Raw genomic sequence first — 25,259 nt, 5'->3', positions numbered from 1 at the left:
ACTGCACCACCTGCAGCATGGGGACGCTTCAGGGCGTTAAGTCACACTATCCAGGAATGAAGGCTGGTCTCAGAGGGTGATGACACAGGCCGTGGAAAAAGCAGGGGTGAGGAGGGAAGCAGTGTGGATCCTCTCTGGGACTCAGTTTCCAAAGTGTGTCATTTCGGGGGTCGAGTTACTTGATTTCTGAGTATCAGCTCTAGGCAGGTCCCCCTCCCCAACTCCCCACTCAAATCTGCATGGTGAGGTGTCTGTAAATACAAGTGAGAGTGACGAACTGTTTCTAGGGACCACCTCTGGTGCTCAAGCCCTCCCAGGGGTGTGGGCTTTCCCCTGGGCCACAGGACACTGTCCTGGCAGCAGTAATGGTGACTGCGAATCCACGGTGGCCCAACTTACCGAAGAGCAAATTTCAGGCAGGATGGCATGGCTACTTTTGAACTATCAAAGCGTGAAAACACTCAGAAAAGTTGTTTTTGGCAGCTCTTATATGCCCCCAATGGCAGTGTCAGCTAATCAGCGTGGCCAGTTTCACAGTTACTAGCCCCAGGAGGGGAGAACCAATTCTGGAGGAAAACCTGCATGCAGGATGAGAGTGGGTCACCTGGGTACTTGGGCGAGTTTTTCCCTTTTGCAGCAGGAGGATCCACTCCCTCATGAACAATAAAGAGAGTGACAGGTGTCCTGCAGCGTTGGAGCTAGCAGAGTGCTCCAAGAGCAGCGTGTCCAGCCCCGGTCCACGGGGAGGAGTGCAGGGCGGGAGAGCGTGGCTGCTCTGGTCTGGCTCTGAACAAGCTTTGCTACCAGCTCGCTGTATCCAGGGTGGATTAATGAATCTCCCTGGAATTCAAGATCCACTATCCATTCTAACACCGGTTAGGGGATTTCTGAGACATTTTGCTGTTTCTCTACAGTGCAGTCTTATAAATGTTTCTAATGGAGAGGGAACATCGGTGTTTAGAATATTGCCTATTGGCTTGGAATTCTGGACCCACCAGTCTGTTCCCTGCTGACTTTTCTCATCTGGTTCTCACTCCTTCCTCCTCCATTGTGGCTTGGTTCATGCATAGCCTTATGTGCAGGCCTGGGCTGGCCTGTATTGGTGATACAGACAAAGGAGGTTTTCACCCCAATCGCCCTTCCGCTTCCATCCCTACCTCTTCTACGTAAGCCTCAAGGCTCATCTCAAACACTGGGAAACTGGCCCCTTGAATCCATTTCATTTTCTATGCAAGTCAAATAATCATGCACATGCCACTCTGTTGTTTTTTTTTTTGTTGTTGTTGTTTTTTTGTCTCAGGTGGATATTTACCTCTTGATTATTCTTTACTAGAGGCCCAGTGCACAAAATTTGTGCACTCGGGGGGGTGGGTGGTCCCTCAGCCGGGCCTGTGCCCTCTCGCAGTCCAGGAGCCCTCAGTGGGGAGTGGGCCTAAGTTGTCCATCAGACATCCTTAGTGCTGCCTTGGAGACGGGAGAGGCTCCTGCCACCGCCTCTGTGCTCGCCAACCATGAACTCGGCTTCTGGCTAAGCGGCGCTCCCCCTGTGGGATGCACTGACCACCAGGGGGCAGCTCCTGTGTTGAACTTCTGCCCTCTAGTGGTCAGTGTGCATCATAGCCACTGGTCGTTCTGCCATTCGGTCGATTTGCATATTAGCCTTTTATTATATAGGATGTTTGGTCTTGATAATGATCTTGTCATATACTTCTATTTTACATGCATAATGTAATAGGATGTAACAGCCACCATTTAACTGAGTGCTCACCATATCCTAGGCAATGTTTGAGGCCCCCCCCCCAACCAGGGCTAGTAACTGATTAGCTAACACTGCCATTGCACTCATTTAGTTCTTCTAACAACATATGAAATAAGTTCTATTGTTATTCCCATTTTAGATGAGGAAGCTAAAGCACAGAGAGGCTGAGTAACTTCTCCAAGGTCACAGAGTAAGTCAGTGGCAGAAGCCAGGCATTCTGATTCAAGAGCTCATGCTCACAACTGTCTTAAGTCTCTCCTGGTGCCTTCTATTGGTATCCACTCATCAGCTACTTGTCAACTGATTGGTACTGATTTTTTGTCAGGAAACAGTCCTAATCTAAGCAAGGAAAACAGAAAAAAAGAGTTTGACCCCTCTCCACACATGGTCCTCACTGCTCCTTCTCACTTTTCAATCAGGAAGCAAACCCTTGTATAATAACAAGCTGTTTTCTATTGTGTGTGCTTCCAGAAATAACACTTTTAACTGAGAAGGAGCTAACCTTAAACAAATTCACGTCATAGGAAAACACATATCCCATGAAAAGTCCAAAGCATTCAAGTACCTTGACAGATGGGGATAGTATCCTATTAATCACTGAGCCCCAGTGCCTTGCCTCGTGCTTGGCTCACAGAACGTGCTCGATAAGTGTTCCTGGTGAGCGGATGGTGTTTTCCAAGGCTGGTGCTGGTTTTGCATAAAGGTAACTGATCCTTCAATCCCCTTCAGTGTTGGATCCAGTCTGGGCTGCTGTGCGTTTTGTCAAAGACCTCACAAAACCAAAGGACACTTTCTCACCTCCCTCTGCCTGCTCCCTTTATTCAGTCCACTCCTGAGAGTTCTTCTCTCTAGGGCAGATGGGATTATACGGAAAGGAGGAAATGACCCCTTGCTTATTGCTCCACAAGCAAAGGCACTCCTTATATGTATACACAAGGCAAATATTTATTCACAACCTTCCATATTTATTGTTCATGTTCATTGTGTAGTGTTTATTGCTCCATATGGCTTGTCCTTCGGTGCCACCTGCGCTCACAGCACTGCGTGTGCACGAGTGGAGCTGCACAGACAGTGGAGCTGATTCCCTTTATGTGGAAGAGTCTCGATGAAATGAAATAGACAGATCTTGCAATTATACAGAATTTCATCAAAAGAGTCAACTGATTTCTATAACCACAGTGAAATCAACCCCTAAACCATGCAGCCTTACTGTGTACAAAACCAGGATCGCAGTCATGATTTCCTCGAATGCCCGAGAAGGAAAAACAAGTGAAGCAAGGGCACAACTAAGAAACAACAGTATTCCAAAAGCCTAGTGATCACAGTGGTTCAAAGATAAGCTACCGATAGATCAAGCAAAAGTGCACCAGACAAGTGATCACCAGACTCTGTAACATGGAAATCGCGGGGGCCTCAGCAGAGATGTTGGGCGCAGTAGTGAGGGAGAAAGTCTGACTGCACTGGATTCAAGAGAGAATGGAAAGATGAGAATTAGAGATAACAGGTAAAGGCAACTGTGGGGTGTTTTTTGGTTTTTTTTTTAAGCGTTTTGCTGAAGTATAAAAGAAGACAACCTTGTTATGAGAAACGGGAGAAGGAGGCATTTGTCTAGGTTTGTAATATAAGAGATATTGCTGATATTTTCCTAGATGATATCATCTAAACTAGTACAGCACACCTCTTCACCTTGGGCTACATACTTTCTCAAAAAGTCACACAGACACTATTCCATTGAGAAAGGGTGGAAGGCTGGATTGGCACTTTCTTTAAGCTCAAAAAAGATCCATTCTCTTTTTATTGGTGACCTACAGGAAACAAGACACAGTTGTTAGTGGCATGCATAAGCATGGAGTCACCTGCAAGGCTGCCCACAACTGCAAAACCATCTCAGTGTCATCATCTTTAATGACAAAAAATAGCTCCCTGAACTGCATGGCAGGTAAAACCAGGGCCTTGTTTTTGAGGGGCTTTATCATGCCTTCATCTCCCTGATGAGAGAATTCCAAAAAGTGTTACCTCTTCCTGACCACGGTACAGTTCCACCATCACTAGTATGCAAACGCATGTGGAGACAAGACAGCTTCTTAAGGAAGTTTCTTCTACAGTGGAGCCCCACTATTCTATCAAATTCTCCCTTTTCATGCACTAAAGCATGAGGGTTCTCAGCCATATGAATCTCTAATTACAAATCTCTGTACTACAGTAATTAGTGTAACTATTTCTGTTAATAACACTCTGCTCAATCCCTTTGTGACAGATTGTACTACTTGTTCACAATTATGCCCCCATGCTTCTCTGTAAGTACGATATATTTCTTTGTCCCATTATCTTTAGGACAAAGATGGCTATGTAACTTGCTTTGGCTGCGGGAATGTGAGCAGCTGTGATATAAGCCATATTTGAGCAAAAACAAAATATGCTTGTGTGGTTTAGCTTTATGACCCCTTTGTGAGCATCTGTCTGCCCTCTGCCATGAAAACAACATGGCCTGCATGCTGGACGCTTCTTCAGCCTGGGCTGCAACCAGACAGCACACAGAACCTGGTGAGCCCAGCACAGCTCAGCTGGCCAACATCCTTGTGTACCACAAGCCAGGTACACGCGTTTCTGGTTTTAAATCACTGTGAGTTTGGGATTGTTTGTTCCTGTGGTAAAAGCTGACTGATATCCTCTTTATTAGACTATCATATTCCTCAAGTGACAGAACCATATTTATTCTCTTTTGTTGTTGTTGTTGTTTTTTGTTAATCCTCACCCGAGGATATTTTTCCATTGATTTTAGGGAGAGTAGGTGAGAGAGGGAAAGACAGAGAGAAACATTGATGTGAAAGAAACACATTGATTGGTTGCCTCCTGTATAAGCCCCAACCAGGGCTCAGGCTGGGAAGAAGCCTGCAACCAAGGTACATGTCCTTGACCAGAATTGAACTCGGGACCCTTTGGTCCACATGCCAACGCTCTATCCACTGAGCCAAACCGGCTAGAGCCATTTTTATTCTTTATGATTTGTCCTCATACCCACCACAATGCTCTGAAATTGTGGGCCCCTAATAAGCACATACACAACAGGTAAGAGTCATTATGTCGATTATAGCTTGTTGAGCTGAAGTTTGGAATCAATGCATGATTCCCATCACTGACACATTGGCTGGACCTTCATGATAAGCTCCTTAAAGTCATGTTCAAAGTCATTCTCACCCTGCCTTCTCACCCTTGATTTTGGTCTACTGAGTTATGGCTGTTGACCAAGAAAACCTAAATAATTCAAGCTTCAGAAAAAGGGGAATTGGGTCTTGGCCATCATATATAATGTTTCTATCCCTACATGCCCCAGTGGTTAAGGCCAAGTAGAAAGAACCTACTCTGCATGTGTTGTATGATTTAGCTCTATGTCCAGTTTAAGACAGGCCGCAAGCCTTGCCCAGGGGGCCTCACAGCAAAGAAAACAGTCCAATTCTTGCTTCATTTACCAAGTAAACTTCCCTGCCTTGCGCAGAGACCATTTAGACATTGTACAGGAACCAGAGACAATATCAGGCACAGTTCTGGGCTTCAAGGGACTTATAATGTAATTGAAGAGACAGGATATATGTGTACAAGTTTAAGACAATCAAGAGTTAATTCTTTACAGGAGGTCTTGGGGTGTGGTAGGAAAGAGCTGGTTAGAAAGTTGGGAGACCTAGCCCTAGCCATGCTCTGCTGCTGGTTAAGTTACTTGGAGATGATCCCTTCACTATTCTGTGCATGTACAAAAAGGACTGAACAAAAAAATAGAAAAAACAAACAAAGGACTGAACAGGTTAATATGAGGTCCTTCACATTTCTATGGTTTCATGACTCTAAGATATATCACCAAGCAGCATAATGTCACTAAGCGCTCTGTCCCTGGTGTAGGTGGTAAAGGCTGGGTGCTCAGAGGACCTCTTTGTTTTCCTGACCCTGCCCCCACCCCAAAACTAGTTTGCTTCCAGCTTGGTCATAGGGACCTCCTCTGCCTTAAGTCTTGAGCCAGATCTGATGGAGTTGACTTGAGAGTGTAAACTCTCTGCAAACAAGTCCAGAATTATGCTCAGATACCACAAATCAAACAACGAGAAGAAGGATAAGCTCCCCAAAAGCTGATCTAGCCCCCAGAAGCAACATGGGCTGGGTTTGCTGGAGCTGATGCAGGTGCCCGAAGCTGCTGTGTTCAGTGCCTGGGCCTCATCCCTAATGGGACAGAATTCTGGGGGCACCTTAGAGGAGACTGTCCATGTGACTGGTGTCCTGATGGACAATATCTCCCTAACACCCTCTGCTTGTTTGAGATTACTGAACACCCTCCACCCCTCGGGTGAAGCCAGTTCTCATCATGACAGGTGGAGTCCATTAATAGGGCTTCTGAGGCTGGAGATGCCTCATTTGACATGAAAGGAGGAGGGACTGGGATAAATGGCAAAATTAAACTTTTAGAACATTCACTGGTGCTTTTCTGATTGTTCTTTGGCAAAATACAGAGAATAGAGTTAATCCCATTGGTTCAAATACCCTGCGAGCCTTGGGGATTAGCTGTCTCTGCTCACCAGGCGCTTTTGCCACAAATGTATTTAAATTCCCAGCCCAGAGCCTGGGAGTGCTGCTCAGCTGGCCACAGGACTGTTTGGTCTGTGCAGGCTGTCTTCATTTGGCTGTGAGTGCTGTTGTTGTTTTATCCAGGTATTTACAGGAGCTGGACCACAGTGTGTTTTAATGGACTCACATCAGAGCTGGGTTTTTAAAAGCAAAAGATCTCATTTAGGCAAAACCTCCATTTATTGTGAAATCAGGTTCCTTTGCAAAGTGCTCTTGGCAATTTGGCGAAGGAAAGTGGAGGGTGTTGACAACAGAAGAAGAATGGCTCTACTTACTCGGAACTCCAGACACCAGCCGCAAGGGGCGCAGCACGCGGAATGCCCTCAGCGCCTTCACATCAAATCCAGCCCCTTTCCCTCCTAGAGCGTTTGCCCCGTCAGCTTTGGTTGCTTGTTCTAAAATTGCACTAAAAAGCCTAAAAGAGAGGAGGGAGAGAAGGAGCTGTCAGACAGTGTTTCTTTGCCCAGCTGGGCTCTGAATTCTCTGAAGGAGGCCTGGGAGAGCAGTTTGTGACCATTTCCACCTCAGGAGCAAGTGCTGAGGTGTGTGCCCAGGAGGGTCTTTGCCATTGGAAGGTGACAATGCATCATGTGGGTATACAGGGCATATCCACTGCCTAGAGAAGTCTGAGCGAGGCCACAGGCAGGCCCTGTGCCATCATAAAGCTATGAGAATACATCTGGCTCTATGAGCTGGGCAGCCCTAGACAGAGTGAAAAGCAAATGAAGTTTGCGGCCAGGCCCCCCCCCCCCCCCCCCCCCCGTCCCCTTGCGGTGCCCTCGGGCCCCTCCGTGATATCCTAGCTCCTGCCCTCATGTGGCCTGGAACCACATTCTTTCTCCTCCCCATCTTTGATTTGTACCTGGGTGCAAATAAATGATCCCAAAGAAATCTACTTTGTGCCGGCACACAACAGATGCTCCAAGGAAATATGGTGAACAAGTGAATAAATGATCAAATGAGTAATTTTCCAGCAGGAGCAAAACCACACACTCAGGCATGTATGTAACCAAGACACGGAAATTGAAGCCCTGCTGCTGTGTTTCTGCTTGTATGTCCATCCCTCCAACAAATACGAACACCCATGCACCCGGTAATGTTCTAGACACTAAGGCCACGGCAAAATAGACAGCCCTTACCCCCTTTTGGAACTTATATTCTAGTGAAGGAGTCAGACAATAAACCAAATAATCAATAAATGTATATCAGACTTAGAGAGTGATAAATGCTAAGAAGACAAATGAAGCAATGAAGGGGGGCCTGGAGGGGCCAGGGTGGGAGCCTTCCTGTTTGACATCAAAAGGCTAAGAAAGGAACTCGCTCCCAGGCTGACATGTGAGCAGAAACCTAAAGGAAGTGCAGGAGTGGACACAGAGCTATGGGAAGAGGCAGAGGGAACAGCTGGTGCAAAGGGCCTGAGGGAGCAGCATGGCAGTATGTTAGAGGGACAACAAGTGGCAGGGTGGCTGGTGCAAAGCAGGTAAATGGAGCACAGTGGGAGAGGAAGCAGGGAGCCCTACCGGTTTTCTGAGTCAGAAGGCGCTGGGTAGTTTTGAGCAGGTGAGTGACATGATTTGACTAAAGTTCTAAAAGAATCGCTCTGATGCTGAGGGAAGAATAGCCTGTAGTGGGACAAGACCAGGGCAGGCTGCTGTATTAATCCAGGTGGGGAGGCATAGACCAGGTGGTGGTGCTGGAGGTCATGAGATATAGTCGGATTCTGGATTTATTTTAAGAAAGATGTGATGAGATGGGCTCATAAACCAGATGTGAATTGTGAGAAACACAGAAGAATCAAGACCATTCCAACAGTTTGGGCTTGAGCAACTGGAAGGATGAGGTATGGGGGATGCACATCAAGGGTTCTATTTTGAACTTTGTGCAGTTTGAGCTGTCGGTTGGACATCTGAATAGATGTCTTAGTAGGCTCTATTGGGTGTGGACTTCTGGGGGGTGGGGACTCCAGGCTGGAGACAAACGCTTGATACTTGTATAGATTGTATTAAAGTCAAATCCAACGAGATTGCCTAGGAGACTAGTGTAGAAAGTGAAGATGTGATAGGACTGAATCCTGGGGCTCCAACACTGAGGGGTGAAGGAGAGGAGAAACCAATAAAAGAGACAAGTAGATAGAACGGTGGGCTGTGAAAGAACTGGTCATGAGAAGACAGTGGTTAACTGTCAAGTGCTACAGATACACGGATGGACCACTGACCATGGGATTTAGTAATATGAAGACCAATGAGACCATGCAAGCAGGTTTTGATAGAGTGATGGGGACACAAACCTAATAGACACGAGAACAGGAGGAACACTAAAAACAGGGAGAATGGACAGCTCTGTCCAATAGAAATATAATACAGGCCACAAATGTGAGCCACATGTATAATTTAAATTTTCTAGTAGCCACATTAAAAAAGTAAAAAAGAAACAGGTGAAATTAACTTTGACAATATATTTTATATAATCCAACGTAACCAAAATATTTTAACTGTAATAAATATAAGAATTTTAAATGACATAGTTGTCACTCTGTCTTTTGTTCTAAATCTTTGAACTCTACTGTGTATTTTACACGTACAGCATATCTGAATTCAGATTAGCTACATTTCAGGTGCTGAATGGCCACATGTGTCTGGTGGCTACTGTACAACTCCTTTGAGGAATTTTTCTATAAAAGCGATTAGAGGAAAATAGTAGCTTTCAGAGGGGGTATGGAATCAAGTGTTTTGTTTGTTTTTAAATGAAGATATAATAGCATTTTTAAATGTGATGGGACTCATCTAACAGATATGAATAATTTGATGATGCAGATACAGAGGGAACAATTACTCAAAGGACCGATGTCCTTCAGTAGGCAGGATGGGACCTAATGCACATTTAGGGATGCTGGCCTTATACAGAGGTGGGGAGGTTTATCACATTTCAGGTTGGGAGGCACATTATAGGGGCACATATGTGGTTGTGGGAATGCATGAAAATTCTCTTTTGGTTGCACCTGTGTTCCCAGGGAAACAGGTAGCTAAAATGTGAAAGGGGAGGAGGTATTAGAAGACTGAAGAGAAAGGCAAGGGCATTAAAGAATCATAGAGGAAGTGGAAGAGTGAGTAGGAGCATGTAGCATGGTTGCCAGGAATCACCGTTGACCTATTCGAGGTTGGTGATCACGAGTGTAAAGTGAGACCCATTAGCTTAACTTTGCATATGTCTCTCCCCTTTCAATGGCACAGCTTCAGGTACCAAAAAATCTCCATCTAGTTGAATTTGAACAGGATTGGTGAGCAAGACAAATGAAGAGAGGAATACAAGTTGAGAATAAATGTAAGTGAAGGATTATAATGATGGGATGTGGCATCTAAGCCAGTTGGAAGGAGGAGTGCACATGATGGGAGGAGGAGCAGACAGATGTGGCAGGACGAATGGATTGTTGGAGGTGAGTGCTAGAGGGAGTGAGCTGGAAAGATGGTGGTATTGCTTAGAGTAGAATGTTTGGTTTGATATTATAGGGAAGGTGTAGTTATTAGGGAATGGCAGGGATATTGGTATAACCATGCGAGTGGGCAGCTGAAATAGGATGGGGTCAGGATCCCTAGGGAAGAAGCTCCCAGAGCGGGGAAGGTGGTGGCAGCAGCGGAGCAGTGAGTGCTGGAGAGTGGGAATGTGGAGTGACTCAAAGGTCTGTAGAGGACAGCAATAGGAGATGTGGGCCATAGAAGTGTCCGATGACACAAACATCAAAAGTGGAGGATTTTAGTGGGAGGAACAGTGGTCGGAAAGCAGAAAGAAGGGGACGTCAGGGGCCACTCTCCTGACCTCTGGGCTGTGGAATGAAGCATCTGGGAGGGCAATGGGCCACCTTTAGAGACTGCAATCGGGGAGCAGGACCCTCAGGTTAAAGCCAGAAAGTGAAAGGAGGGGTCAGAAGATAAAGTCTAACTGGAATTCAGCCACACCCTTCCCTTACATAATTGCTGAGTTCTCCCCACAGCGTTGAACAGCTGGGACAGAGACTGCAGGGCTCACGAAGCTGAAAGGCTGTACCTGACTCTTTACAGAAACGTCTGCTGCCCGAGTGGAGATGGGCTGTGGGGAACAGAGGGCACAGTGGGCAGGATTCAGGAGTGGGGTGGAGGGGAGACGGGTGCAGATCAGAGGACGCAAAGCCTACATGGGATGGGAGACTGAGACTTTTTGTGGTAACCAAGAACAATAGAGAAAAGGGTACACAGGGGCAATTTCTGTCCTTTGTACCTTGAGATGACTACTGATTCATTGCCAGTACAGAGTGTGCTGGGCCAGGGCCTGGGGTCAAGATGAAAGTCCAGGTATGAAAACTGGGTTCCCTTACCAGACATGAACTCAGGGCCAGGGCAACTTTGTTTTGAGGACTAGACTCAAGCCTTAAATCACTCACGCCCAGAGCAGTGGACCCAGAAATGGGAGGCTGTAGCTGCAGGCTTAGCTTTGCAGAAGCTCAGATCCAGGCAGGGCCCAGCAATGATGAGGTAGGTCTAGGTTTAGGATTTTCAAACTGTGCTCCATGGAACTCCTTGGGGACATCTCTGGACATCTCCAGATGGGGTTCTGGATCCTTCCCCCATATTTAACAATGGGCTCCCTTTGATCTGTGTTTTGCATTGGGCCTCTGAGTAAGGCTTCGTTTGAAAATGGGTTCTGCAGCTAAAAGGAGTTAGATGACCCTGGCCAGACCACATCTGAAGTCTCTCTGTGCTCCATGATTCTTTCAGCTCGGCTTGGCAATCTGATGGCTTCACATGTTAGTTGGTGATGCCTGGAATCCCAGGCAGTGGCTGCCAGGGTGGGAGAGCGGGCTCCTTTCTCCACAGAGAAATGTTCTTTCCACTGAAGCCTAGATCATGGAAATGGAGACCCGTTCATAAGTTGGTCAGAGAGCATTCCAAACCCAAACCAGGTTTGGTTGTGCTAGTATTTCCTGAAAGAAAGCAATATGCTTATCGGGGTACAAGATGTTCACCACATATTATTCCATGAAAGGAGCAGAGAGTAGGCAACTTTCCTGTCTTTTAACCCCTGCTCCAACTTGATGCAGACTCTTTATTAAGTGTCTGCCTTTAGTTTTGAAGGGGTAGGAAATGCAGCGATGGGCCTGGGGATGTTTGCCTTGGCCTGTGGGGACTGCGGTGTTTCTCCTCATTAGACACTGTAGAGGTGGAACCAGGCTTGGTGCCTACCTGTCCTAAGGGCTAGGTTCAGATGCCGATGTTTAGGGGGAGGCGGATTTCTGTAGGAGGTGTGTCTGGTGGTTCCGTAGCTGAACATTAGAGCTTTTAAAAGAACAGGGCAATGAGGCTCCAGAGGCCTCAGTGAGGCAGGACCAACATATGAGGAGGGAGACAGAAGCCTTTGTGGCTGCCGCAGCATGTCTGGAGCAGATGGAGCTACTGCGAGTCCCCAGTTCTCAAGGGTAGGCTGGGGACGGGGTAGCTCACAGAGGCCTCCATGTTCACTCAGCAGCAGCATCTCCCATCATACTAAGGAGCTAACTGGTCTGTGGCAGGAAGGAAATGCCTCATCACAAGCAACCAGAAGGGCAATGCAGAGGTGAGAGAGTGGCCCTCGACCTAGCCCTCCGGCAGCAGGCAGGTGCGCCCCTCCCCGGGGACACTCCCAGGCAGACTCTCCTACCTGAAGGAGGCCAGGAGAGACCTTCCCCTAAATTGCTGTGGGGGGTGCCAAGGAGAGCAGATATTTACCAGGAGATGCAAGGGAAACAGGGATACCAATTTAATACTGTAAAGACAGTAGGAATGGGAGGCACAGCTGAAGAGAGGTGGTTGAGCTACACCTTCTGTGGGGGGAATGTGTGCCATTTTTTGAGTCAGTAGGATTGGCTGAGATTTAGATTGGATGGAAAGCCCCTGGGACCAGTGCCCATGGAGAAGAGAAACTAGGTCCCAAACATGGCCACGTGTGAAATTAATGGGGAAGAACAGAAAGGGTCATGCTGAACCACAAGGTGAGCAAAAGGCTTAAAGAGTCAACTAGAGGTGTCTTTTGGAAGAATGCCTGCCTTTCTCCATTGGGTTCAATGGTCTAGACCCCAGGGAGATGTGACCAGAATCTAGATGACCCACAAAAAGTCCACCCTCTGTGGTTGTGAGAAGGAGAAGCAGTACAAGGGATGCAGGGGCATCTAAACAAGCTGGAGATGAGCAGGGTCGCCCAGTGTGCAGGTGCGGCTGGCACCTGCTCCCCCCTCCCAGGGCTCCTGTTGGATGCCTACCGGTGCTGCCTGTTCTCACCTCCTGTGCTCTATTTAAGGCCGTGAATGGAGCACGGCACTGTATCTGGTCAACTCCGATTCATTCATAAACATGAGAGAAAGCAGTGTCTTTGCCTAAACAAAATTGGCCCCAGCAAGATACCTCGTCTCTCCATGGCTCCCAGAAGCACCCGAGCTCAGCCTGGAGCTCTTTTCCACACATGTATGAAAAGTTCCCCGGAGACTGAGGCCTTGTGAAAGATGCTGGATTTAAAAAGGATTCAGGGACCTTTGGAACAACCCACTTTAAAGACCTCTGCTATGTTTGACTGAGTTAATTCAAGGCATTTGTGGAGTCACTCGTTGTGTATTCTGGCATGAAAGTCTGGCAAAATCTCTCATATAACTGCCTCCTCACTTCGAGTCCTCTAGAACCAGATATATTCCTGGCAAATACTCTGATTTTAGTGCTCCTCGAGCCACCCAAATATCTCTGATGTTAATGTGGCCGAAGTGTGTCACTCATGGGTCAGGCAGAAAGGACAACCAAGTAAAAACTCTAAAACAGTTCCAAACAACCCTCACAAGCCATCCAGATGGCCAGAGACAAGGACATAACTTCCAATTGACCTCGATCTGCCCTGTGTTATTTCCTTCAGGAAAGACCAGACACTCCCATGAGATCACAAGCAGCGAGCGCTCTGGAGAAACTGTGAGGCCTTGGTCTTCACTGGGACAGCACAAAAGGATTCATGAAAATAGTTTCTTGTGAAGAGCCAAATGACACATTGACCTTGACAATGAAGCCTGTCGGAACTCCAAGGCAGTGGAAATACAAGGTGGCTACAACTTGACCACTCCATGGGCTCAAAGAAGCAGCTTGTTCTTAAAGTGAAATCTTGCTGCAAAGGGACCCTCCCTTTAGAAAACAGCCAAGTCGTAGGAAACTCAACCACTGTGTGCTGGCTAATAAGTTACATCTCACACAGCAGATGTAGGCTTGTTAGGTAGAAACATTTCCTAGAGAATCATTCTGTGCAGTTACTAATTCCTTAATGAGGAGATCACTTCAAAATTTTATTTAAGATTTCTTACAATGCTTTTTAAGAAAAAGCATAGATTGACTTTGCCTTATCTGATATTAAAATCCAGCAGCATGTCAGGGAGAGGCTGTGTTTGATTTGGGTTTGGCTACTCATCATCTTGGTACTTCATAGTTCCCTGTTTTCTTCTCACCAACGTGTCTTAAGCAGCCTAGTTTCCTTGGCCACAGAACAAAGCTCACTGCAGAGGTGAGAGGGGGCATCCACAGCACTTGTGTGCCAGCCCCAACTAGGCCCGGGGACTGCATGCTTACAGGCAAGCTGAACTAAATCTGCTCAGTGACACAGCAGGGAGATTGGTCAGAGGTGCTGTCAGGTCAGGTGTGGTTGGAGATGGAAGAAAACACCTTAAGCAGAGGACTGTCCTAAGTTGCATGAAGGACCCTGGGTTCCGTCAGAAGCACTCAGATTCAACTCGTGCGTGCATGCGTGCCTGCGTGCGTGCATGCGTGCCTGCGTGCGTGCGTGTGTGTGTGTGTTTATGTGGGAGTAGTGGTGAGGAGGTTCCTAGATAATGGCTTCTCTCCCTTTGGAGAAAGTCTGAATTCAAAAAGATATTTAGTAGGTCCTCTTGTTCTGCCTGAGCCCAGAGCCACGGTGACCAGATCAAAAGGAATATAAACACAGAAGGAAAGAGAGATATGTATTGGTTGGCGGCAGGGGTGAGGGGAGGAGGTAGAGAAAGATAGCTGTACTTACCCTACAACCACAATTATAAAATCTAGTAAATTCCACCCGTTGCGGAGGTAAGCGTTAGGGTGAAAGAGAAGTCCATAGGCTATTACTTTTAAAAATGCTTCCACAGTAAAAATGATGAGAAAGAGATACTCCACTCGTTCCTAGGAAACAAAAATAGAGGAGAGAGTTAAAGAAAATTGTTAGATTGGGGGTTTTATAAAGTTCTGCCCCATCACCTCTCACAAAAGGTGGAGGAGAATGCTGTCCCGACCCCCATGGGAGGAGTTAAGGGGACACTGGGTAGGACCCCCAAAACAAATTAGTAACTCCACAGTCTGTTTCATGGTTAGAATTCCAGTGCACTGGGGATTAGGTTTTTTGTTTGTTTGTTTTTAAGTCTTTAAATGTCTTCTGTTAAAGTGTAAATATAATGGTTAAAAATGACACATTTTTGGGGAAACATCTTACTTAATCAGTGAACATGTCATAGCACCTTCTCAGGAGACAACCCATAATATCTTGATCTAAAGGGAAACAATGCCTGGACAGAGGAGAGGGTGCTGGGAAAGAGGTGAGATGGGACCGCAGGAGGAGTGGGCCATGATTTTAAGGTAACAAACCCTGGAGACAACACAGTCCTGGCAGAGTACCAGCTGAGCTATCCAAAACAGCAAGCACACAGCTGTGAAGTGTTTGAGACACTGAAGATCTCTCAACAGCAGCTGAAACAGGCAAAACTGCTCACATACACACGTCCAAAAATTTGAACTCCCTCTCTCGAGAAAATAAAATTCTGTCCAAAGACATAGAGCAGGTTAGCAGTGAAAATCAGCATTTCCGGGATGGAGACAGGCACTGGGATGGGGATGGGGAATGGAAGAGGTTCATCTCTTCTCAGGGGCAGGAGGTAGGTAGTCTTTTCCTCCCTCTGCCACCTTTGCATTTACGGCTGCAGCTCCTGACTCTAGGAGCCCTCACTGAACAGGACAGACTCTTAGGCTGAATTAGAGCAAGCCGACTCTGGGCTGATTCGCCAGCTTCCCGCACCACTAATTGCTTTCTCCCACAACCATCCCCAGTGCAGATCCTTAATGGCCCCCATCAAGCCATGGCTGCTGCCTGGTTCTTCACACTCCACTGCTCGCCTCTGCAGGACCCTCAGCCCATCTCTCACTGGAGCCACAAAACAGCAGTCCATGTTGCATTAGGCCCACAGGTCCTCTAAGCAGGACAGGCCCGTCCACAACTTCCAGGAAGCACTCAACTCAGAACACCCAGACCTATTTTCCCATCTTCTACCAGGTCAGGTGGAGCTCACTGAAGGTCTCCAGCCCCACCCACATTGTAGAGTGAGCATCGCCCGGGAAGGCCCTCCTCCTCCCACCGAGCTGCTGGAGGGTGCCCCGAGACGGGGGCATTCGGAGCCCGATGGATAGCTCTGCAGGAAGAGGTCAGTCCATGCATGTCCCTGTGCCCCCTTCATTCTTTCTGGATCCCTTAGACCTTTAGTGGGTACTGGCCTTACCCCTGGGGTGAAGCAGCTTAAGGATGCAAAGTTAAAAAAATGCAGAATTCTGGACCTACTCAAGTAGATCTCCTGGTTATGCAGCCTGGAACTGTGCATTACAGACAATTTCCAGGTGTCTCTGAGTCACATGAAGTTTAAGAACCACTGGCCTGTGTGCGGATGCAGGCCCAGGTCAGGCGGCAATTGTGGGAAGGGAATGGAGAGATCGGCTTGAATCAGCATCTCAGAGGCAGGCATCCATCCTTTACTTTCTACCCACTGGAGCATCATAAAGATAGTCTGGGGATGAGACTGCCTAGGGGCTGTGACCCAAGTACAAATCACAATGTGTGTGAGCCTCCAATCTTCTAAAATTAGGTTACTTTGTGTTAAAATGAACATCAGAGTAGTGTTGAAAAGGAAACATATTATAAAAGGGCATAGTGCAACCTGAGGAAACTTGTGGAAGGGGGATGGGGGGCACACAGGCCCATCCCCATGACGGTCAGAGCTTTCATGTTTATGCCAGATGACAGAACCACCTCCTCTGTACCCCAGAAACCTCCGTGGAAATCCACAGAGTTGGAGCTGGGATGAGAAGGGAAGAAAAGGAAAGGGAAATAAATATGAGCTGGTTACCCACTAGGTGTCAGGCACTTTCATATGTTCACATATGTGCTAATTACTTTTAATTAGCCATCCATCCACCCACCCACTCATCTGACCCCATCATCCATCCACCCACCCACCCATCCATCCATCCACCCATCCATCCATCCATCCATCCATCCATCCATCCATCCATCCAGTCATTCATTTTAAGTGTGGAACAACCAGCTGAACTATCTTAAAGCAACACTGGAGCTCCCTCTGGGGTGTCTGAGCCTCCTGAGAGAGGCAGCACCCAAGCTTAGAGTACCTCTTCCCCAGGGAAGGGAGAACAGTAATATACCAAAGGCTCCGCGGGCCCTATGTGCTGGGAAGCCAGCATTCCCAGACAACTCCTGTAAACAGCTGGCACCCCCAACCCAGACTGCCTGGCACCAAGCAGTCTATTTATTCCCTCATCTACAAGGCTGCTTTGCCTTGCTTGATTTCCCTATAAAAAGAGAAAAGCCAGGGGGCGGAGGGGTCCAGGTCCCCTCTGCTGCAATGCAGCCCCACACTGCAGACCAGTGGCTTCCTGGACCTAGTACACCTCTTTGTGAGATGGGGGACTTGAAGGGAGCATGTCTGTGGCTTCTCTTGTGACCTTTGGCCTTTTTAATTCTTCCAATAAAGTCTAAACTATGTGACATTTGTCCCACACCCTGGCACATAACACGTGGAGACTCAGAGGACCCATCTGACATGACAGTGAACCACTCAAACATTCACACACACATTTATGTGCTGGGTGGACTTCCCAAAGGTCAGGATCTCCGAGATGAAGCTTGAAGGATGAGTGTTGTGCAGGTGCAAGTGGGGGTGGGGGTCAGGTATTCCAAGTGGAAGGAAAACTAAGGGGAGGGGGAAGTGTCTTCAGGAAATGCAAACATTTGATTTGGCTGGAGTGAAGGCTGTGAGAAAATGGGGGTGGAGGGATGTAAGATGACCAGGGGCAGTGTGGCCACACCTGGGTGCTCGGATTCCATTCTGAGGAGCCTGGAATGATGGGGTCAGATGTGCACTGCCATGTGGCACTGCCATAGAGCATGATAGTGGTGACGGGGGTGGGGAGGGTGGGCGAGTGACCCATACAGAGGTCATGGAGTCTCGAGCCGCAATAGAGACAGAGGGACTGGTTGAGCAGTAGGCGATTTAAGAAATACTTTATGAAAGATGTAATTTGGTTTCTGATTGCACATGGGGGATGGAGGAAGAGGCAGTGGAAGAAGTGCACTGTCCCCTCCCTGAGTTCTAGTTTGGTGACTCTGCATGGTGATGCCTCTCACTGCAGTAGGGGACTAGGCAGAGGAAGGGGGAGAGACATCAGTTCTGGACTTGCTGAATTAGGGCACTTGTGGAACATCAAGATGCAGAGGTGGGGCTCAGAGGGGAGTGCAGCTTGCAGGGAGGGCTGAAGGAGGTGGCCCTGGGAGAGCGTGCGGGCTAAAGAGAGAAAAGCTGAGGCTGGAATCCAACCGTGTAAAGGACAACCTCATCCGCAGGAAAGCACTTCCTCATTGTGACACTTCTCTCCTGGGCAGAAGTTACAGGACCTTCCTCACACCAGGCGTGTGAGAGAGAAAGGGATCTTGGCAGTTATCCAATTAACCTCCTCATTTGGAGAATTAGGATACTAATAAGACACCAAGGCCAGGGAGGCACAGGCTGAGAACAGGAAACCAGATTTCCCGACCCTCCATCCAAAGGTCACGTCATCTCATCTGGCCTCCCTGGTCACACTGCTCTTGCTAAGGGCCTGGGATAGGAGTGAACAGGGACCAGGGAGTCGGTAAGAAGGGGTGTGAACAAGAACCCAGAGGAGGGGCAGGTGCCTGTGGGTGCAAGATTTGGACACAGCCATCTGTGCTGACTGCCATTGGGAAAAAGCATTGTATTCACTCTGACCTTAGGGGCATGAATGTCCTTACAGAATTAATCTAAAAAAAAAAAACAAAACAAAAAAACTAAACCAAAAGAAATCCTTAAATAAATGAAACAGCTTCAGTGATCCTTTGAAAATATGTGCCATACTGCTATAGAAACATCTAAGCATGAAAATGAATGGAGTAAAGAGGAACAAAACTTTGTCACAGATTATTCTCTTGCTGTTGATACCCGGTGTCTCGGGTCCTGTGAGGACACACTGTTGAGCAGCCTCCTCCTGAGGCCCGAGCTCCGTGTGCCCTCCTCAATCAGCAGGGGCCGCAGGGCTCTCAGAGAATGCACCCAACAGTCCGCATGTGAATGGCCCTTTCTGTGCTCTTGGGAACCAGGGAACTTTGGAAGCCAACCTGGAACAGACTAAGATCCTCATTCCCACTATTCCGTGTTGAGGTTGGAAAGGGTGGAGGAGGTAGAAAACTGCAGAAGAGAGAACAAACCACGGGACCAAGTCAGGGAAACACCAGACTCTCAAGGCTTCGAATGTGGGGCCTGGGTTCCTTGGGGCAGTGTGAGGACCTGGCCCTGGCAGATGGTCCTGTCTTTCTTCTTCTTTTCTGTCACTTGTCTTCCTCTCCAATGCTATAGTCCTCCCACTCCTTCCTTTTCATTTCCATGTTCTTTTCCCTTTCTTTCCTCTCTCCCTGCTCATTTCTTAGGGCTACACTGGCAACGGGGGCCCATGGTCACACCCACGTCAGAAACATTTAGAAGAATTCAGTGGGGAGAGCGCTCGGTTCCCAGGAGTCATGACAGCTTCTAAACACCTGTGGAGCTAATTAGACACTGATGAGTACTGGCTACCTTAGTTTTCCATTTATCTTTTCATGTGTACGTATCTTTTTGAAACTTACAGAGGACAGAGACTCAATTATTTTTCAACAGTAATAATCTTGATTTGGGCACCAACTGACTCTGTGTCTTTGGGCAAGTCATTTTACTTTTCTGGCTCTATTTCCTTATCTGTAAATGAACTAGTTAAGCATTTTAAAAACATACAGCGCTGCAGAGAGCCCTCGGTTTCTACAGTGCTGTTTGGGAGCAGCTATAGGTTAGGGGAAGACTGAGAAAGTGGGGCTCTGGCTGCCCACCCCTGAACCAGGGCAGTGCCATTTGAACCCACATGCTAAGTTGTCCAAAAGTCCTAACACAGTGGAATGCCATTCATTCAGGACAATTTGATTGGGGTGTAGACAGAGAATATATACAAAAGGAAATAGCCACCTCCTCCTGACCAGCCTGGAAGACTTTCATTTGGCTTTATATGCTGGGTTCTGCATAAGATTTTATTTCAGAAGAGGAATCACTGCTTTTTGCGTTTTTCTCGGAATTTTCAACACCACTTCCAAAGTGGTAGATGAGTATAAATTCTCTCTAAATTATATGGCAAGTGAGGAGTGGGGATGCTGATGCCCAGTCTGCGGGCAGTTCCGCCTGAAGCACAGATTCCAAGACATGGAAAGGAACAAGGAGTTCCTGTCCTCTTTGTCTGATGATCACCATGAATACAAATGGATTTTATAATAAAAAATCCTTCATTAAAGAAATTAGTACTATTTGTCCTTTAGAAGAACATGGACTCCTTGTGAGCAGGAGCCATGCCAGGGTAGAGCTCCGAGGACAAGGACAGCTGTGGAGAGCCTGTCTATTCATGGATGCTCATTTCTGTGTACACACACACACACACACACACACACACACACACACACACACACGGCACATCTTGGCGATGCCCACTGTCCATGTTGAACACTCTACAGCTTACATCAGCTATATAACAGCCCTGGGTGTGAGAATTGGGACTAAGCCCATATGCACCCTCTTAAATTTAGGCAAGTGTATTTATTAAAGCTGCCAAGAATTCTACACCAAACAAGTTGATAAGAAGCCCAGTCATACAATTTCTTCTCAGTACAAGGTGCAAAGACAATAAACACGATCACAATGCTTCAAGCAGCACCTTGGATTCTGGACTGTTTCATAACTTAAGTACCATTCAATCTGACCCAAATTATAGCCGCCTGCCTATTCTCTAATGAAGGGGAACAAAGAAACTGGAATACCGTAGTTCCTCACTCTCCAATTCTTCTCTCATTCATTCATTCATTCATTCATGTCATAGATATTTCCTGAGTGTCTGCTCCACCCCACACTACTTGCCACATTGCCCTCTTAGGACACTGACGGACTTGTAGAAATAAGAAATAAGGACACACATTCCAAGCTCCTCATTATACAGAAGTAAGGGGACTTGTCCAAGGCTGAGCATCTACCCGATGTGATGAGCACTCAGGTTTCCTAACAACTGGCTGGTGCACCTTCTGACACAGCATAGCTGTTTCTGTCTGTGGACTGACTGAAACCCTGAATTATTGTGCCCATCAGTCACTGGGCAGCAAAGGGCCATCTATATGTTATGGCTAGAAGGGTGGGTAGCAGGGTCCCAAAACCTCCTCCTGGGGTCCCTACTGGTGCTTGAAATGCAGCCATTAAGAAGCCTCCCTTCCATCAGTGGATGACTGACAAACACAATATTGTATATACACACATGATGGAATATTAGCCATAAGAACAAATGGAATTCTGACACGTGCTACATGGATGAGCCTTGAAGACATTGTGCTACATGAAAGAAGCCTGACACAAAAGGACAAATACTGTATGATTTCATGTATGTGAAATACCTAGAATGAGCAAATCCAGAGACAGAACACAGATTAGAGGTTACTGGGAGCTGGAAGGAGGAACTGTTTCAGGGAATAAAAACCCTTGGAAATAGTGGTGATAGTTGCATGACATTGTGAGCATAAATAATGTCACTGAAGTGTACACTTAAAAATGGTTAGAAAGGAAAATTTTATGTTGTTTACTACAATGCAAAAAAAGAAATTCCTTTGGATCTTAAAGGTTTTCTAACTTTCAGTGGTCTCCATCTAAACTACCTGAGGTCATATTTAAACCTGTATCAGCTACCACCCTAAAAGAGACTGATTCATCAGAATGTTGACAGCATAGCTTTTCGTGGTGAGATCCTGGCCAGATGTCTGGGGTACCTGGATTGAGGAGAAGGGGGCTGGGCAGGGAGGTGGGAGCCCACTGAAGACAACTGCTTCGGTTTCTCAATTTTTGAGGGCAAGCCCTTCCCAAGGGCCTCATATAGAAGCCTATTTAGAAGATGCCTGGTGGTTCAGATGGTGGTGGCCTAAAGACTCAATACTTCTTGTAAAGGAAGAAGGGAGGAAACAAACCATTTAATAGCCTAAGAGTAAAGCAGCCTTGAAAAGAATATTCACCTATTTATCGAGTCCAAATAGCAACTGAGGCTGAGTGAGTTAAAAGTATGCCAGTGTTTTACAGTAGCTCAGTTTAGAAAAATAAAAACTGTCCTTCAACTGGTCTGTTTTCTTTGTGCTTGTCCATGGTAGTAAGTTGAAGTGACTTACCCACTGATTAATTTCTCACATTCATGTCTTCTTCTCTAGATGCTGGACTAGCCTCAGTTGCCCCAGCACGTTGGCACCAGCCTCAGATCCCAAGTGCACCGAGCATGCTGCCTGCCCACTCCTTCTGGGCCCTTCACTGCCCCTGTCCCTGAGAGAGCATCTCTGTCATCCATGGGGCCCCTCCTAGGCTCTAGTTCTCAACTGTCAACTCCCACAGGGCAGAGACTGGCCTGCTGGAGTTCTCTGTCTGGAGTCCAGCATATGAGCAGTACAGAGGGGACAAGCGACCTTTGTCACATGCCACTTGCATTGCTCTCTTGGATTCAAAAGAAGCCCAATGTTACACAGCCAGCCTCTGCCCACAGCGGGAGCTCTCGCCCTTGCTGGCCCCCACCTCAGGAGGTCACTTCCTTATATGGCCGCTTGTCCCGTCCCTGGGCAGCTCCACTGTCAGAGTATGGCCAGCCCCTCCCCTCCAAGGAGCTCTCTCCGGTTCAGGGATATAGGGGTAATGGAGTGGACAGGGTGACAGATACTACCAATCACCAATCAGGGCTGAATTACTCCTGGGGACACTGGGGCATTTGCTTAGTGACCTGTGGCTGGTGTGTAATTTCCCAAATAGAAGGAAGATGCAGCAGTGGCCTCAAAACTCTCTTTGAGGAGTAGACTAACACCTGACCCAGGGAAACAGCCCATCTTTTCTGTCCATCCCCATTGTCTGTCTCCTCCCCGGCCCCCATCACTGGCTGTTTAGATACCAAAGCAGCTTCCTAACTGGTTGCATTGACATCTCGGCTGTTTTACTTCTTTAAAACCTCCAAAGGCTCCTCTGGCTGGAAAAGGAACCCCGCCTCCTGAGCCTGCTCCCAGGCCTGCCACAGGCCGACCCCACCAGTCCCTCTGGCCTCATGCCTGGCCACCATCCTGCACCCCAGCCACACCAAATATTTACTCACCTCACCCAAGCCAGACAGGTTGTCATGGCAACACTCCTCTTCAAGCCCCACCAAGCCCTACTCTTTCTCCTCAGGCTCCTGGACAGCTCCCCGTCATCACCTTATCACTGCCCAGCTGCCCTGCCCCAGAAGGGACCAATTGGCTAGCACCTTCTCCCAGCTTCCACCCCTCTCTTCAGATCACAGTGACAACACTTATCCCACTGTGTTTTCTAGGGACTCCTCCCCTCAGGACAGAGTGCCTGCAGGGCAGAAGTGAGTTTCTTCTTCACTTTTGGCTAAGAGGTGTCTTTATTTATTTTTTTTAAATATATTTTATTGATTTTTTACAGAGAGGAAGAGAGAGGGATAGAGAGTTAGAAACATCAATCAGCTGCCTCTTGCACATCCCCTACTGGGGATGTGCCCCCAACCAAGGCATATGCCCTTGACCGGAATCGAACCTGGGACCCTTGAGTCCGCAGGCCAACGCTCTATCCACTGAGCCAAACCGGCTTCGGCAAGAGGTGTCTTTAAATGAAAGGCAAAATGATAGAGGAAAGAGGGCTTTGGAATCAGACACACCTGAGATAAAATTGTTTCCCAGTTGCAAGCTATGTAACCTCTCCAAACTCTGGTTTCTTCACCAGTAGACAGGGGATAGTTATACAGATTGACGGGTAATTTTGAGAATTAGAAATCACGCAGTCATCACTCAAATGGCAGCTGCTGACATTACTGCAGCCCTAGCACCTGCACACAGTAGGTGTTCTGCCCATGTCCGAGGAGTGAACATCCCTGCTCCGGGTGGCCCTGGGTGTCCTCCCCAGAGGTCCTGGCTCTGTGTACTCCGTGGCGCCCCTGTTGGGCAGCGGAAGCCGTCAGCGACACTAGCCCTGCTGCCTCTCTGTCTCCTCGGCTGCCCTGGCCACATCAGCTCTCCTGGCCTCTCTGCAGATGGCCCAACTCACTTTTGTGCCTCTTTTCATCCTCTTGACGTTAACAAAAACTAGAGAATTGAGGCCTCACATCTGTTATCAAAGGAAGACAAAAACTTCTCTGTATCCTATTTGCTGGGTTCCCTGTATTCTGAATGCCCTTGCCCCACATCCCTCTTATTCTTTAAATCTACAGTAATAGGTTCTATTCTGGCTTTAATAACCCCCAGTCCCAAAGCAGCAAGCATTTTCCTTGTGTCTCTGGGAACCTGCCAATCCTTTGCTCCCTGAAGTGATTTATTTCAGCTACAGTGGACAAGGGTGAAGGACAACAGTCAGTGCTCCCAGGAGCAGAGGACCTATGGATTGAGAAGATTTGCTAACCATGCGGTAACCCCCACAGTGCCACTCATGGGGAAGTGCTCTACAGTTCCCAGGGCACTGCCACACATTCAAATGTTGAGTCTCATGATCATTTGTAAAGCAGGAAGGGCAGATACATTTCTTCTCCTCTTACTCCCACTTTCTTTTCCTCCTCAGAAAACCACCATCGCCACTATCACCACCACCACTATCACCAATGAACACCTCCACCACCATCTCCATTGTCACCACTATTGTCATCACCACCACCACCGCAATCACTATTGTCATCATCATCACCATCTTCATCACCAACCACCACCATCAACACTACTGCCATCATCACCATCCACTGGCTTCAGGAGAAACATGTGACCCAAGTCTGGCACTGTAATCTTTTCTTTAGCTGGACATGCTCATGTCTCTATAAATAAAGCCTGCATCCATGGCAACCATCATGAGATCTACATGCTGAGGGTGGCAACAAGAAAGGGTGAAAAGAACTGGCATCCTGAATAAAGTTGTTGAATTAACTCAACCAACTTTGGTGCCATCCTAATTTGGGGCTTATTTTATGTGACATAAAACTTTCTTACTGTAACAACCATTTCAAGGTGAGTTTTCTTACACTTGCATCTGAAGGTGTCCTTATTGATAGTCTCTGTTTGCTATCTCTATACATCATGCCTCCTTCCGTCTCTAGCCTCTACCCCACTCCTGCTCAGTGCTTCCACACCATATCAGCCATTTGGGCACATCAACACCAAGCTTATTCTCATCAGCTGGGAAAAGCAGGAGCTCTCAAACACTATCAGACAAGTGCTCCTGTCTCCTGGTTAGCTCTCAGCCTGGGTGCGAGATGCTTATTTCAGATTACTGTCTCAGACGAGATCTAGAGAGATCAGCCCAAATCCCAATCAGAGAGAGGGTAGCCATGCAAGCTATGCTTAGCCTCCTGCTCCAACACAGGGGTGTTGAGACAAAGGGCATGGTTGCCTAAGGCAGTAATGTTCCCGTCCTAAGGGATGGGTGGGAGGCACAGAGGAGCTCTTCCCATAGTCTAGTAGCAGGACTCTGGAGATAAAG

At 47.5% G+C, this 25,259-nt stretch overlaps 1 protein-coding gene across 8 annotated transcripts in view; it reads right to left on the bottom strand.

Annotated features, from left to right (window-relative positions):
- CACNA1C (calcium voltage-gated channel subunit alpha1 C) overlaps window positions 1–25,259 on the bottom strand; it is a 590,813-nt gene that overhangs the window by 205,871 nt on the left and 359,683 nt on the right. For 7 of the 8 annotated variants that reach the window (XM_079775042.1, XM_079775041.1, XM_079775040.1 and 4 more), the window contains 2 exons: window positions 14,417–14,556; window positions 6,646–6,785 (listed from right to left, as the gene is read on the bottom strand). In XM_079775042.1, the coding sequence (XP_079631168.1) occupies window positions 6,646–6,785; window positions 14,417–14,556 (280 nt within the window). Of the gene's footprint in view, window positions 1–6,645; window positions 6,786–14,416; window positions 14,557–25,259 lie in introns of those variants that run through there. The other variant, XM_079775036.1, reaches the window with a different exon arrangement.

The sequence above is a fragment of the Cnephaeus nilssonii genome (assembly GCF_951640355.1).
Source record: "Cnephaeus nilssonii genome assembly, chromosome: 6".
Lineage (NCBI taxonomy): Eukaryota > Metazoa > Chordata > Mammalia > Chiroptera > Vespertilionidae > Cnephaeus > Cnephaeus nilssonii.
The sequence above is the reverse complement of the archived record's forward strand: the minus strand, read 5'-3'. Positions and strand labels throughout refer to the sequence as shown.